Source organism: Phalangium opilio, unplaced genomic scaffold (genome assembly GCF_054372755.1).
Source record: "Phalangium opilio isolate 3A_F unplaced genomic scaffold, DU_Popi_V2 ptg000098l_1, whole genome shotgun sequence".
Lineage (NCBI taxonomy): Eukaryota > Metazoa > Arthropoda > Arachnida > Opiliones > Phalangiidae > Phalangium > Phalangium opilio.
In genome coordinates this window covers 1,225,815-1,239,262 of record NW_028324201.1, presented here as the reverse complement: position 1 = coordinate 1,239,262, position 13,448 = coordinate 1,225,815, and the positions used below count along the sequence as shown (strand labels likewise).

Here is a 13,448-nt window from a genome sequence, read left to right as displayed (position 1 = left end):
ATATTCAAATTTTCATTTTTGAAGACGTGATTATAAAACATCAATTATTTGAAAAAAATTCTTATCTTAGTTTTTTTCACAAAAATTTCAGAGAAACTACCTTGATACTACTGTTTATTTTCGAGAAACATTTGCTTCGAGGAAGTTCAAATACTCGGATATCTGAAAAATAGAGCTAGAAGTATTTATTTTTATATTTCAAAATTGAAAATATTGCGAACCGAAAATTACATTCGCCCTTTGACTGTGATGTAGTTATTAGAGTCAAAATATCTGCAGCTTTGAGCGATATACAACCCGTCAATTTTTGAAACCTCGAAAACTTTAAAATAAACGAACACGTTTTGTTAAGTTTTCATGCTTGTTTTATTTTGTCTGCTATCAACAATTTTCTGCCCATTTTATTCTCCTTATAGGCCCGAATACTCAAACTGGCTCTAAATTTTAAAAAGAAAATAAAATGCATACGTTTTCTATTTTTAAAATGATGCACATGTTTAAGGATAAAATATTTTACTCAAGGAATTTTGGTGAAAAAAACTAAGATAAGAAATTTTTTCAAATAATTGATGTTTTATAATCACGTCTTCAAAAATGAAAATTTGAATATCTGTTACTTCAAACAATTAATTTTCTACACTTATCTCTTACTTTTTCGCGTCTTTGTGTACAAAGACAGTTTTTATTAATTTCTTTCAGGTAGAGTGGCCGAGTGGTCTAAGACGCTGTTTTAAGGCACCTTTGTCTTCGGAGGGCGTGGGGTCGAATCCCACCTATATCAGTCCATTTTGTTTTCTAACATTAATAAAATGAATCTTTTGCTTATTAGTATGAGGTGACTGTTGTTTCCAGGTAGAGTGGCCGAGCGGTCTAAGGCGCTGGTTTTAGGCAACAGTCTCTTCGGGGGCGTGAGTTCGAATCCCACCTCTATCAGCCTATTTTGTTTTCTAAGATTAATAATATGAAGCTTTTGCTTAATAGACTGAGTTTGCAATTTCTCTCAGGTAGAGTGGCCGAGTGGTCTAAGACGCTGTTTTAAGGCACCTTTGTCTTCGGAGAGCGTGGGGTCGAATCCCACCTCTTTCAGTCCATTTTGTTTTCTAGGATTAATAATATGAAGCTTTTGCTTATAAGTCTGAGAAGACTTTTGATTCCCAGTTAGAGTGGCCGAATGGTTTAAGGAGATGATTTTTGGCACCAGTCTGTTCGGTTCGTGGGATCGAATCCCACCTCTATCTGCTTGTTTTGTTTACTTCGATTAATAATATGACCCATTTGCTTATTAGTATGAGGTGAATTTTGTTCAAGGTAGAGTGGCCGAGCGGGCAAAGGCGCTGGTTTTTGGCACCAGTCTCTTCGGGAGCGTGGGTTCGAATCCCACCTCTATCAGCCATTTTGTTTTCTAAGATTAATAATATGAAGCTTTTGCTTAATAGACTGAGTTTGCTTTTGCTTTCAGGTAGAGTGGCTGAGTGGTCAGAGGCGCTGGTTTTAGGCACCAGTCTCTTCGGGGGCGAGGGTTCGAATCCCACCTCTATCAGTCCATTTTGTTTTCTAGCATTAATAATATGAATCTTTTGCTTATTAGTCTGAGGTGACGTTTGTTTCTAGGTAGAGTGGCCGAGTGGTCTAAGGCGCTGGTTTTAGGCACCAGTCTCTTCGGGGGCGTGGATTCGAAACCCACCTCTATCAGGCAATTTTGTTTTCTAAGATTAAAAATATGAAGCCTTTGCTTAATAGACTTTTTTTTTTTTTTTTTTTAATTTATTGATGCCCTCATAATTTACATAATATATTACTTAGTGTATATTAACATCATTCCCCTTGCCACATGAACACAAGTGTTGGTGCGTGGCTGGGACTATGACAAAGTTGCTATATATTTACACAAATTCCGAGAGCGCGTTAATTAAGTGTTATTGTTAAGGTGCAGTAATCGTAATATAAACATTAAAAATCTAATTTAGTATAAAGCTCTGTGATACCTAAATTAATCAACCATGTAATAATATATTTTTTGAATTGGTTCGGCAAGTTACATTCTTTTATATTATTGGGTAGCATATTAAAAAGTTTAGGTCCTACATATGTTACATTTTTTTCTGTAAGAGTTTTGCTTATATTGATTGTTTGTAGATTGCCGGCCATTACAAATCTGGTATCATAATTACTAGATAATTGTTTAAATTCCCTATTCTTAAATGTATACAATAGAATCGTTTTGGCGTATAATTGCCTTACAGTGAAAACTTTAAAATCATTATGTAGTCTGGCGCGTGATTCAAAATTATTTCTTCTTAAACAAATACGAATAATTTTCCTTTGTAGGATTTCTAATGGTTCAATGCTGGTGTAAAAAGTACCGCCCCAGCTAACTATAGCATATGAAATAATCGATTGGACTAGCGCGAAATAAACTGTTCTCAGCCAGGTGGTAGACAAGAAATTTCGTAGTTCATAAAATTTATGTAAACAGCACCGTAGCTTTCTGCAGAGGTTTAGGGTATGGATATTCCATTTTAAATTTTGGTCTATGGTTATTCCTAAGTATCTTATTGATTTTACATTTTCTAGTTCATAGCAGTCTTTCTTACAATTATCATAACTTGTACAGTTATGAATATGTAAGGCCTTAGTCGTTTCTATTGGACCTCTGGCTGAGAAACAAATATATTTGGTTTTGCTTATATTTAGAGTTAATATATTATCATTCAGTAGTCTACAGATGCTGTTTAGTCCATCTTGTGCCTTATGGAAAACTTCTGGCCACGAGCTACCCTCAAAGAGAATAGTTGTATCGTCCGCGAAGGCTATTAGTTTTCCCAGTGTTTCACAATTACAAATATCATTCATGTATATTAAAAATAAGACTGGGCCAATTATAGTACCTTGCGGTATGCCGTATGTTATATATTCAGGGTTACTGTAGGTGTCGTCTATTCTAACTATTGATTCTCTGTGTTGAAGGTAGCTCTTAAACCATTTTAAAGTTACACCTCTTATTCCGGCCCTGTCAAGTTTGGCAAGTAGATAATCATGCGAAACAGTATCGAAAGCCTTTTTTAGGTCTAAGAATATGCCAAGTGCTTTGCGTTTTTTGTCTATGGAATTATATAGAAAATTAGTGACCTCTACGATAGCATCGCTTGTACACATGTTTTTCCTAAACCCGAATTGATTTTTGGAAAAGTAGTTTGAACACTCTAAGAATTGAACCACTTGTTGTTTAATAACTGTTTCTAGTATTTTTGATATATTGCTTAGCAGAGAGATAGGTCTATAATTCTCTTTATCACTTTTTGTGCCAGATTTAAAAATTGGGATTATAACAGCTCTTTTGAAACTTGTTGGGAAAACGCCAGTTGTAAGGCTTAGGTTTATTATATGGGTCAGTGGGATCGCGATGAGTTTTTTTAGTTTTTTAAGGGTTTTAACTTCAATATTGTCATAGCCTTTCGAATATGAGTTCTTTAGATTTTGTATGACGATTTCAATATCTTTTGTAATTACTGGACTAAAAAATAGGCTATTGTTATTTCGTTGGGTTGGACTTGTATTAACATCTCTCGTGGGATTAGTATTACTTCTTTGTGAGATTATTTTTTGTGCTAGGTTTGGACCAATTGCCGAAAAGAATTTGTTAAAGCTATTAGCTACCATGAGCGGGTTATCAGTGGTTGAATAGGAGATTCCGTCAATTTTAATTTTTATACTTTTCTTTTCACTTTTTCTTTTTAGTGTGGCTTCGTTAATGGTTTGCCATATTTGTTTAGGGTCGTTGTTAGAATCAATTACTTTATTTTTAAAATAGTTATATTTAACTTTCTTCAGCAACTTGGTCGTAAAGTTTCTATATGTCTTGTAGTGGTCTTTTAATCTAATATTAAATGGTTGTTCTTTCAATTTTTTAGCTATGCGATCTCTTTCTCGAATTGAGTTTATTAGCCCTATAGTAATCCATGGCTTTAGTTTTTTATTTTTATGTGTTAATATAGATTTTTTAACTTGCGTAGCCAACGTGATATTTTCTTGTAGGGTCGTCATAAATGTATCCATGGCAATATTACAGTCCTCGATAGATAATATTCGAGACCATGTTTCATTTGTTATATTAGCATTTAGGGTTTCATAATTTATTGAAGTATGTACTTGTATCTGTTTACCAGTTCTAGTTTCATTCTTACGTAAGTTAGGTATGCCAATGATGGTTGCGAAATGGTCCGTGATTTTTGTTTCATAAACGAGTGACTGGATAATACTAGTATCTCTTTTTTTAACAAATACATGGTCTATACAAGTGGCGGAATGTTCAGTGATTCTCGTAGGATCATTTATATATTGTCTAAAGCCATTTTCATGTAAGATAGTTAGATAATCTATAGTGTTAGGGTCATTATAATTTAAGAGATCAATATTGATATCACCTAACCAGATGATATTATCAGTAGAACAAGCAAGAGCCAGCTCGTTTTTAAAAGTATGTACAAATTCGCATGTGCTAGCACTAGGGGATCTATAACAGGCCAATATTTTGTATAAGACGTGATTAGGAAAAGTACAATTTATAGATATTGAAGAAGCACCGCTAAAGGAGGTACTTGTTTCAGATACTTGAATCTCTTCTTTGGTGTATATAATTATGCCGTCATTTTTATTTAGGTATCGGTTCAGAGAAAATAAATTATAACCTTCAAGTTGAAAGAGAGTAGTGTCTATAATATTATATGTTTCTGTTAATACAATAATATCAAAACGAAGTGGTAATGATTCAAGAAAAACAGTTAGTTCATCAAAGTGTTTTTGTAGACTACGTATATTTAAATGTATAATATTTATATGCATTTTATTTAGGTCATGTATATTATTATTTTTTAGTGTGTTAAGGTAAGAGTTATTTAATAGAAAATCATTATCTGTGCTATCCATTCCAACCGGTGAAAGATTATAAGTTCAGAGGTAAGTATATCAGAGTGGGTTACAAAGTTTTTAGATCCTCAAGCGATTTGATACGAATAGCCGAAGAGGAATCGGTTTTCCGAATAAATATCTTTCCATCATTAATCCATACATATTTGAAAGACTTAGCTTTGGCTGTTTGTTTGGTTTCATATAGAATTTTTTTGTTTAAGGGTGTAAGTTGCTCGTTAAAATACATTTTATCATTTTTTAGGGTTTTGATAATATCACTCGCTTTTAGATTTTTATTGGTTTTAGATTGCTTAAGCCATGAGTCGCGTATTTTTTTATTTGCAAAAACAATTCTCAAAGTAGGGATTCTTTTATTGCCTAAGTCAATTCTGTATTTATTTAATATATCGTTTGGGTTGACTTTAATACCTAAAGCCTTTGCAATATTTAGAATTATATCATCGAGGTCTTCGTTTTTGGTTTTTTCAATTCCCGTAATTTCAAGACATAAAAGTAAATTATTTTGTGCAATTTCATTAATTTTAATATCATGGTCTAACATCTTATTTTCTAGAGTTTTATTTTTTATTTGTAGGTCTTGGTTTTCTTTTTGTAGGTCACGTAGGTCGTCTGATATCGTAATTAATTGATTATTAAAATCATCTATCTTATTTGAGCAAAAGTTAATTGATTGTTCTATATCATCTATTTTAGCGATCTGCTTTTCGATTTTATCAATTTTATTCACTTGGGCTTCAATATCATCTAGTTTCTTCATTTTTCGATTGATTTCACTTACTTGTTGAACTAGTAGCTGTAGGCTATCGCCTAGCCCTTCCGCTGTTTTTATTTCTGGATTACTTTCATTTTTTGTTGATTTTTTATCCTTGCAGTCCTCGCATTTCCAACTTGATTTCCTAGACCCCATTTTTCGAAAGGTCTCTTCATTTTTGATGTATGTACAGTAATAGTGGAAATATTCATTACAGCTTCCTGTACATTGCAGTACCTCTTTAGGGTTGTCGAATTCTTGGAGGCATTTACAACACGATGACATTTTAATTCATACGCAATTTAAATTAGCGATATTTTAAGCTTTTATCGAGTCGACTATTACTATCCAAGATCACATTAAAAATGACATAAAAAAGCATATGCAGGAGCGATAAAAATCTGCGACCGCTCGCCTCGAACTCTCTTTAATTTTTCTTTCAGGTAGAGTGGCCGAGTGGTCTAAGACGCTGTTTTAAGGCACCTTTGTCTTCGGAGGGCGTGGGGTCGAATCCCACCTATATCAGTCCATTTTGTTTTCTAACATTAATAAAATGAATCTTTTGCTTATTAGTATGAGGTGACTGTTGTTTCCAGGTAGAGTGGCCGAGCGGTCTAAGGCGCTGGTTTTAGGCACCAGTCTCTTCGGGGGCGTGAGTTCGAATCCCACCTCTATCAGCCGATTTTGTTTTCTAAGACTAATAATATGAAGCTTTTGCTTAATAGACTGAGTTTGCAATTGCTCTCAGGTAGAGTGGCCGAGTGGTCTAAGACGCTGTTTTAAGGCACCTTTGTCTTCGGAGAGCGTGGGGTCGAATCCCACCTCTTTCAGTCCATTTTGTTTTCTAGGATTAATAATATGAAGCTTTTGCTTATAAGTCTGAGAAGACTTTTGATTCCCAGTTAGAGTGGCCGAATGGTTTAAGGAGATGATTTTTGGCACCAGTCTGTTCGGTTCGTGGGATCGAATCCCACCTCTATCTGCTTGTTTTGTTTACTTCGATTAATAATATGACCCATTTGCTTATTAGTATGAGGTGAATTTTGTTCAAGGTAGAGTGGCCGAGCGGGCAAAGGCGCTGGTTTTTGGCACCAGTCTCTTCCGGAGCGTGGGTTCGAATCCCACCTCTATCAGCCATATTGTTTTCTAAGATTAATAATATGAAGCTTTTGCTTAATAGACTGAGTTTGCTATTGCTTTCCGGTAGAGTGGCTGAGTGGTCAGAGGCGCTGGTTTTAGGCACCAGTCTCTTCGGGGGCGTGGGTTCAAATCCCACCTCTATCAGCCTATTTTGTTTTCTAGGATTAATAATATGAAGCTTTTTCTTATTAGTCTGTGGTGTTTATTAATTCCAGGTATTGTGGCCGAGTGGTCAAAGACGCTGGTTTAAGGCAACATTGTCTTCGGGGGGCGTTGGTTCGAATCCCACCTCTATCAGTCCATTTTGTTTTCTAGCATTAATAATATGAATCTTTTGCTTATTAGTCTGAGGTGACGTTTGTTTCTAGGTAGAGTGGCCGAGTGGTCTAAGGCGCTGGTTTTAGGCACCAGTCTCTTCGGGGGCGTGGATTCGAAACCCACCTCTATCAGGCAATTTTGTTTTCTAAGATTAAAAATATGAAGCCTTTGCTTAATAGACTTAGTTTGCTATTTCTTTCAGGTAGAGTGGCCGAGTGGTCTAAGACGCTGTTTTAAGGCACCTTTGTCTTCGGAGGGCGTGGGGTCGAATCCCACCTATATCAGTCCATTTTGTTTTCTAACATTAATAAAATGAATCTTTTGCTTATTAGTATGAGGTGACTGTTGTTTCCAGGTAGAGTGGCCGAGCGGTCTAAGGCGCTGGTTTTAGGCACCAGTCTCTTCGGGGGCGTGAGTTCGAATCCCACCTCTATCAGCCGATTTTGTTTTCTAAGACTAATAATATGAAGCTTTTGCTTAATAGACTGAGTTTGCAATTGCTCTCAGGTAGAGTGGCCGAGTGGTCTAAGACGCTGTTTTAAGGCACCTTTGTCTTCGGAGAGCGTGGGGTCGAATCCCACCTTTATCAGTTTATTTTGTTTTCTAGGATTAATAATATGAAGCTTTTGCTTATAAGTCTGAGAAGACTTTTGATTCCCAGTTAGAGTGGCCGAATGGTTTAAGGAGCTGATTTTTGGCACCAGTCTGTTCGGTTCGTGGGATCGAATCCCACCTCTATCTGCTTGTTTTGTTTACTTCGATTAATAATATGACCCATTTGCTTAACAAAGTAACTTATATCAAAATAGCAAGTTCTATTTTGCATTAATTTAGCAGAGCGTGGTTTCGATCCACGGACCTCTGGGTTATGGGGCCAGCACGCTTCCACTGCGCCACTCTGCTTACATCACCATTATATGAAAAACTAACTAATACCAAAATAGCAAATTCTACTTTGCATTAACATAGCAGAGCGTCTTTTCGATCCACGGACCTCTGGGTTATGGGCCCAGCACGCTTCCACTGCGCCACTCTGCTTACATGATCATAGTATGAACAAACTAACTTATATCAAAATAGCAAGTGCTATTTTGCATTAATTTAGCAGAGCGTGGTTTCGATCCACGGACCTCTGGGTTATGGGCCCATCACGCTTCCACTGCGCCACTCTGCTTCCATCACCATTGTATGAAAAACTAACTGATACCAAAATAGCAAATGCTACTTTGCAATAACATAGCAGAGCGTGGTTTCGATCCACGGACCTCTGGGTTATGGGTCCAGCACGCTTCCACTGCGCCACTCTGCTTACATGCGCGTAGTATGAACAAACTAACTGATAGCGAAATAGCAAGTGCTATTTTGCATTAATTTAGCATAGCGTGGTTTCGATCCACGGACCTCTGGGTTATGGGCCCATCACGCTTCCACTGCGCCACTCTGCTTCCATCACCATTGTATGAAAAACTATCTGATACCAAAATAGCAAATGCTACTTTGCATTAACATAGCAGAGCGTGGTTTCGATCCATGGACCTCTGGGTTATGGGCCCAGCACGCTTCAACTGCGCCACTCTGCTTCCATCACCATTGTATGAAAAACTAACTGATACCAAAATAGCAAATGCTACTTTGCATTAACATAGCAGAGGGTCTTTTCAATCCACGGACCTCTGGGTTATGGGCCCAGCACGCTTCCACTGCGCCACTCTGCTTACATCACCATTATATGAAAAACTAACTGATTCCAAAATAGCAAATGCTACTTTGCATTAACATAGCAAAGAGTGGTTTCGATCCACGGACCTCTGGGCTATGGGCCCAGCACGCTTCCACTACGCCACTCTGCTTACATCACCATAGCATGAAAAACTAACTGATACCAAAATAGCGAATGCTACTTTGCATTAACTTAGCAGAGCGTGGTTTCGATCCACGGACCTCTGGGTTATGGGCCCAGCACGCTTCCACTGCGCCACTCTGCTTACATGATCATCGTATGAACAAACTAACTTATATCAAAATAGCAAGTGCTATTTTGCATTAATTTAGCAGAGCGTGGTTTCGATCCACGGACCTCTGGGTTATGGGGCCAGCACGCTTCCACTGCGCCACTCTGCTTACATCACCACTACATGAAAAACTAACTGATACCAAAATAGCAAATGCTACTTTGCCTTAACATAGCAAAGAGTGGTTTCGATCCACGGACCTCTGGGTTATGGTCGCAGCACGCTTCCACCGCGCCACGCTGCTTACATCACCATTATATGAAAAACTAACTGATAGCAAAATAGCAAATTCTACTTTGCATTAACATAGAAGAGCGTGGTTTCGATCCACGGACCTCTGGGTTGTTGGCCCAGCACGCTTCCACTGCGCCACTCTGCTTACATGATCATAGTATGAACAAACTAACTTATATCAAAATAGCAAGTGCTATTTTACATTAATTTAGCAGAGCGTGGTTTCTAACCACGGAGCTCTGGGTTATGGGCCCAGCACGCTTCCACTGGCCACTCTGCTTACATCACCCTTATATGAAAAACTAACTGATACCAAAATAGCAAATGCTACTTTTCAATAACATAGCAGAGCGTGGTTTCGATCCACGAGCCTCAGGGTTATAGGCCCTGCACGCTTCCACTGCGCCACTCTGCTTACATCCTCATTATATAAAAAACTAACTGATACCATAATAGCAAATGCTACTTTACATTAACATAGCAGAGCGTGGTTTCGATCCACGGACCTCTGGGTTTTGGGCCTAGCACGCTTCCACTGCGCCACTCTGCTTACATGATCATAGTATGAACAAACTAACTTATATCAAAATAGCAAGTGCTATTTTACATTAATTTAGCAGAGCGTGGTTTCTAACCACGGAGCTCTGGGTTATGGGCCCAGCACGCTTCCACTGGCCACTCTGCTTACATCACCATTATATGAAAAACTACACTGTTAAAAAAAAAGGTGTCATTCGATACCTATAGAGGTATTTGATCGTGCATCTGTGGGAGAACCAATAGAGGTTTTTATAAATACTCTTTCTAGACAGTACTGGAAAATACCTTAATTTAAAGGTATTTCCATGATATATAAGGAATGAGAAAGTACCTTTACAAGTATTTTTCCCTGCTCAGAAGGGCATTTTTGGGTGCTTAGAATGGTATTTTTGGGTGCTAAGAATCTTATTTTTGGGTGCTAAGAATGGTATTTTTGGGTGCTAAGAGTGGTATTTTTGGGTGCTAAGAATGGTATTTTTGGGTGCTAAGAATGGTATTTTTGGGTGCTAAGAACGGCATTTTTGGGTGCTAAGAACGGCATTTTCGGGTGCTAAGAACGGCATTTTCGGGTGCTAAGAACGGCATTTTCGGGTGCTAAGAACGGCATTTTCGGGTGCTAAGAATGGCATTTTTCGGAGCTAAAAACGGCATTTTTCGGTACTAAGAACGGCATTTTTCGGTACTAAGAATGGCATTTTTCGGTACTAAGAATGGTATTTTTTGGTACTAAGAATGGCATTTTTTGGTACTAAGAATGGCATTTTTTGGTACTAAGAATGGCATTTTTCGGTACTAAGAATGGCATTTTTGGTACTAAAAATGGCATTTGTCGGTACTAAAAATGTTATTTGTCGGTACTAAAAATGGTATTTGTCGGTACTAAAAATGGTATTTGTCGGTACTAAAAATGGTATTTGACGGTACTAAAAATGGTATTTGTCGGTACTAAAAATGGTATTTGTCGGTACTAAAAATAGTTTTATTTGGTACAAAAAATTGTTTCATTTGGTACTACAAATGGTTTTATTTGCTACTCAAAATGGTACAATATTCATGTAAACTAACCAATGAAATGCGATTTTTGACTGTATTGTTCAGGCACTTAATCGATTGATGGCATTTTTAATTGGCACTGATATATTTTTCAAATTAGGCTCCACTTGTAGAATAGCCTTTTGGACGAATTCTAATGTCTTCGTAAGTTTTTTCGGGTACTCTATGCCAAAAACGTAGTATGACACAAATAAGGAAACAAATCCTTTTGTTATATTCGAAGACGAAAATATGGCGTTTTCCAACAGCATTTTCGTTGGTTTTTCTAAAAAATCCTCAGTTTCCAGAATTAAAATGGCATTTTTGTGTTCAGCACCCGGGTCCTAAAATTGAGTAGAATAGGGGTTATAATGGCGGTTTTCGGGAAAACAGAAAACCATGATGTCTAAACCCACTTCAAACTTTATCAGCATTTCAAAACTTTCCTTAAATACCAATGGCAATAGAATAATCGAAGCGTTGATTTGAAGCTCTAAATTAAATCCAAATATTATAAAGCTTGGAAAACATACTTCACTGTTCTATTCATACCATTATACTTTTCTTCACTTAAAAAATCCTTTTTGGCCAGTAACTGTTCGGTTATCTTTTGAGAAATAGATGTCCGCTTCGTGATGCTTAAGATTTTTGTAGCTAGAGGCATGATATACGATTTAATTTTCTTCTCGGGGTCTATATCACTGGCTGTCACTCTTCGAAACTCCCTGATAAGCTAATATACATTTACAGAATGAAACAATTAGATTCTTAGAATTTTAATACGATTCACATAATAAATTTTAATTATTCGTAATTCACCTCGTCACCGTTGATTAGATTGGGGAAAATTTCCAAAATTTCGGAGACATACTTGTCTTTCACTAAACTTTGTCTATGATGAAGGGTTCTCTTCATTTCTTCATTTTTTCATCAAGCAAAACTTGATTTGGCTTGGTTTTTTTAAACTCATCTTGGATAATTTTTATATGGGCTTGAATACTCAACTCATCTTCAAGGAAAGACTCCTGGAAAATTTCATCGTCAAACATGTAGAACAAATTACTTTTATTGTTTTAATATTTTCCCTTTAATATTTAGAAAAATGCCATCCTCAAAATGGGGTCTTTGAACTTACAGTCACTTTAATCCTCTGTACTTTCGTTATTGTGTCTTTTTTAGATTCAGGGCTGAGCTCCCTTTTTTTGTTCTTTGAATGACCATGTTTCTTTTTCTTTTCTTGTACGCAATCCAAATGAGTCAAAGGTTTTCGCTCTCTTTCAAATTTTGAAATTAAACTTCCAAGCCAAGTGTCCTTGAGAAAAGAGAGAAAATTAATGAAGACAACCCCCATCCAAGAGACTGATACCACATTAAATGGTATCTTTTTAAATCCTCATTAATTTAGATTACTGGTGAGCTTTGGCAGTTCATTTCAAGGCACATGCGAAGCATATGAGACCATAAAAGATGCCAATTGATTAATATATCATTCGAACTTACATATTAAGTCCCAACTTCGGTTCTATCTACTAGAAATCGGTTGTCTCTAACTAAAGCAGACACAACTCTTACGTATTCGTCATGTTGAGGATACCTAGGTTAAAAATGGAACAAATAGTATAGATTCGAAAGTTTCAGCCGAAAATAAAAGAGCTTTTAAAATATGCACCATGTCAATTTCGATAAAAATGTGCATATTTTGAATAAGCGTAAAGAATAGTTGAATATAGCGTACATTGTATATCGACTCAAATCTTCATATAACAAATCTATTATTTTCGACTTGAATTGTGTTGCGAAAACCAAACTGTTTTTTGAATCAATCAGTTGCTGAACAACAGCTGGTAAAGGTGGAACCCTATATCCTAGCGGCAGAGTGGCTATTGGTTTCAAATTCGAATCATCTGCTGTAGAAGAAAGCCGACTTTCTAAATCATAATCACTTGATTCACAATTCCCACTATGGTAGAAAAATTCGTCGAAATTAGGAATAATGAGTATAATTATTTTCAAACCTTAAGTGCATGAACTTATTTATTTATTACCTTATTGCTGGCAAATCACCAACTTCTAGAGAAGCGATTTTCTCAACCGTACCAATAATATTTAATTCTGTACCATCTGGCGGGCTTTCTTCCTCATCGCTATCAATATCAACGTATTTGTTCCATTTGGCAGATAATACTTGTATAGCGGTAAAATCTTTTTTGAAAGCTTTCTTGATATTCACAGAGAGGTTTTCTATTGTGAAGGGGCTTTGAAGATTTACTTCTTTTGTCCTTTGATGGTATGTGACACAGTAGCTACGTGACGCCTACTCGGGTGGTTTTATGATAATGTTTAGATTTCATACTTGTCAAATATAATAACTATTTAGAGTTTAAAATTATTCTTTGAAAATATTCGTAACTATTCTTAAACAATATTCGTAATTATTCTTTAACAATATTCGTAACTATTCTTAATCAATATTCGTAATTATTCTTTAACAA

The 13,448-nt window shown here is 36.4% G+C and overlaps 1 protein-coding gene, 1 long non-coding RNA gene and 8 other non-coding genes across 10 annotated transcripts in view; 8 read left to right on the top strand and 2 right to left on the bottom strand.

The window, feature by feature from the left end:
* Positions 1-13,448, top strand: part of LOC149632686 (uncharacterized) — a 356,891-nt gene that overhangs the window by 216,300 nt on the left and 127,143 nt on the right. The window lies entirely within an intron of this gene.
* TRNAQ-UUG (transfer RNA glutamine (anticodon UUG)) lies at positions 1,308-1,389 on the top strand. Its single transcript has one exon. It is a non-coding gene; the product is annotated as a tRNA-Gln (tRNA).
* Positions 1,611-1,692, top strand: TRNAL-UAG (transfer RNA leucine (anticodon UAG)). The gene has a single exon. It is a non-coding gene; the product is annotated as a tRNA-Leu (tRNA).
* TRNAL-UAG (transfer RNA leucine (anticodon UAG)) lies at positions 6,276-6,357 on the top strand. The gene has a single exon. It is a non-coding gene; the product is annotated as a tRNA-Leu (tRNA).
* Positions 6,732-6,813, top strand: TRNAQ-UUG (transfer RNA glutamine (anticodon UUG)). Its single transcript has one exon. It is a non-coding gene; the product is annotated as a tRNA-Gln (tRNA).
* On the top strand, positions 6,883-6,964 carry TRNAL-UAG (transfer RNA leucine (anticodon UAG)). Its single transcript has one exon. It is a non-coding gene; the product is annotated as a tRNA-Leu (tRNA).
* TRNAL-UAG (transfer RNA leucine (anticodon UAG)) lies at positions 7,188-7,269 on the top strand. Its single transcript has one exon. It is a non-coding gene; the product is annotated as a tRNA-Leu (tRNA).
* Positions 7,493-7,574, top strand: TRNAL-UAG (transfer RNA leucine (anticodon UAG)). Its single transcript has one exon. It is a non-coding gene; the product is annotated as a tRNA-Leu (tRNA).
* TRNAI-UAU (transfer RNA isoleucine (anticodon UAU)) lies at positions 9,728-9,799 on the bottom strand. Its single transcript has one exon. It is a non-coding gene; the product is annotated as a tRNA-Ile (tRNA).
* LOC149632694 (sterile alpha motif domain-containing protein 3-like) lies at positions 10,921-11,871 on the bottom strand. Its single transcript, XM_089850968.1, has 4 exons — positions 11,776-11,871; positions 11,509-11,689; positions 11,373-11,449; positions 10,921-11,300 (listed from the first exon to the last, which is right to left on the bottom strand). The coding sequence occupies exons 1-4, from the start codon at positions 11,869-11,871 to the stop codon at positions 11,019-11,021; spliced, it is 636 nt and encodes a 211-aa protein (XP_089707094.1). The 3' UTR covers positions 10,921-11,018.

Bases quoted from the DNA above. Each gene is read 5' to 3' on its own strand.
- LOC149632694 (XM_089850968.1), bottom strand. From the start codon at position 11,871: ATGAAGAGAACCCTTCATCATAGACAAAGTTTAGTGAAAGACAAGTAT. The intron at 11,690-11,775 runs GTGAATTACGAA...AATGTATATTAG, and splicing joins ATCTAATCAACGGTGACGAG to CTTATCAGGGAGTTTCGAAG. The intron at 11,450-11,508 runs GTATGAATAGAA...GATTTAATTTAG, and splicing joins AAGTGAAGAAAAGTATAATG to AGCTTCAAATCAACGCTTCG.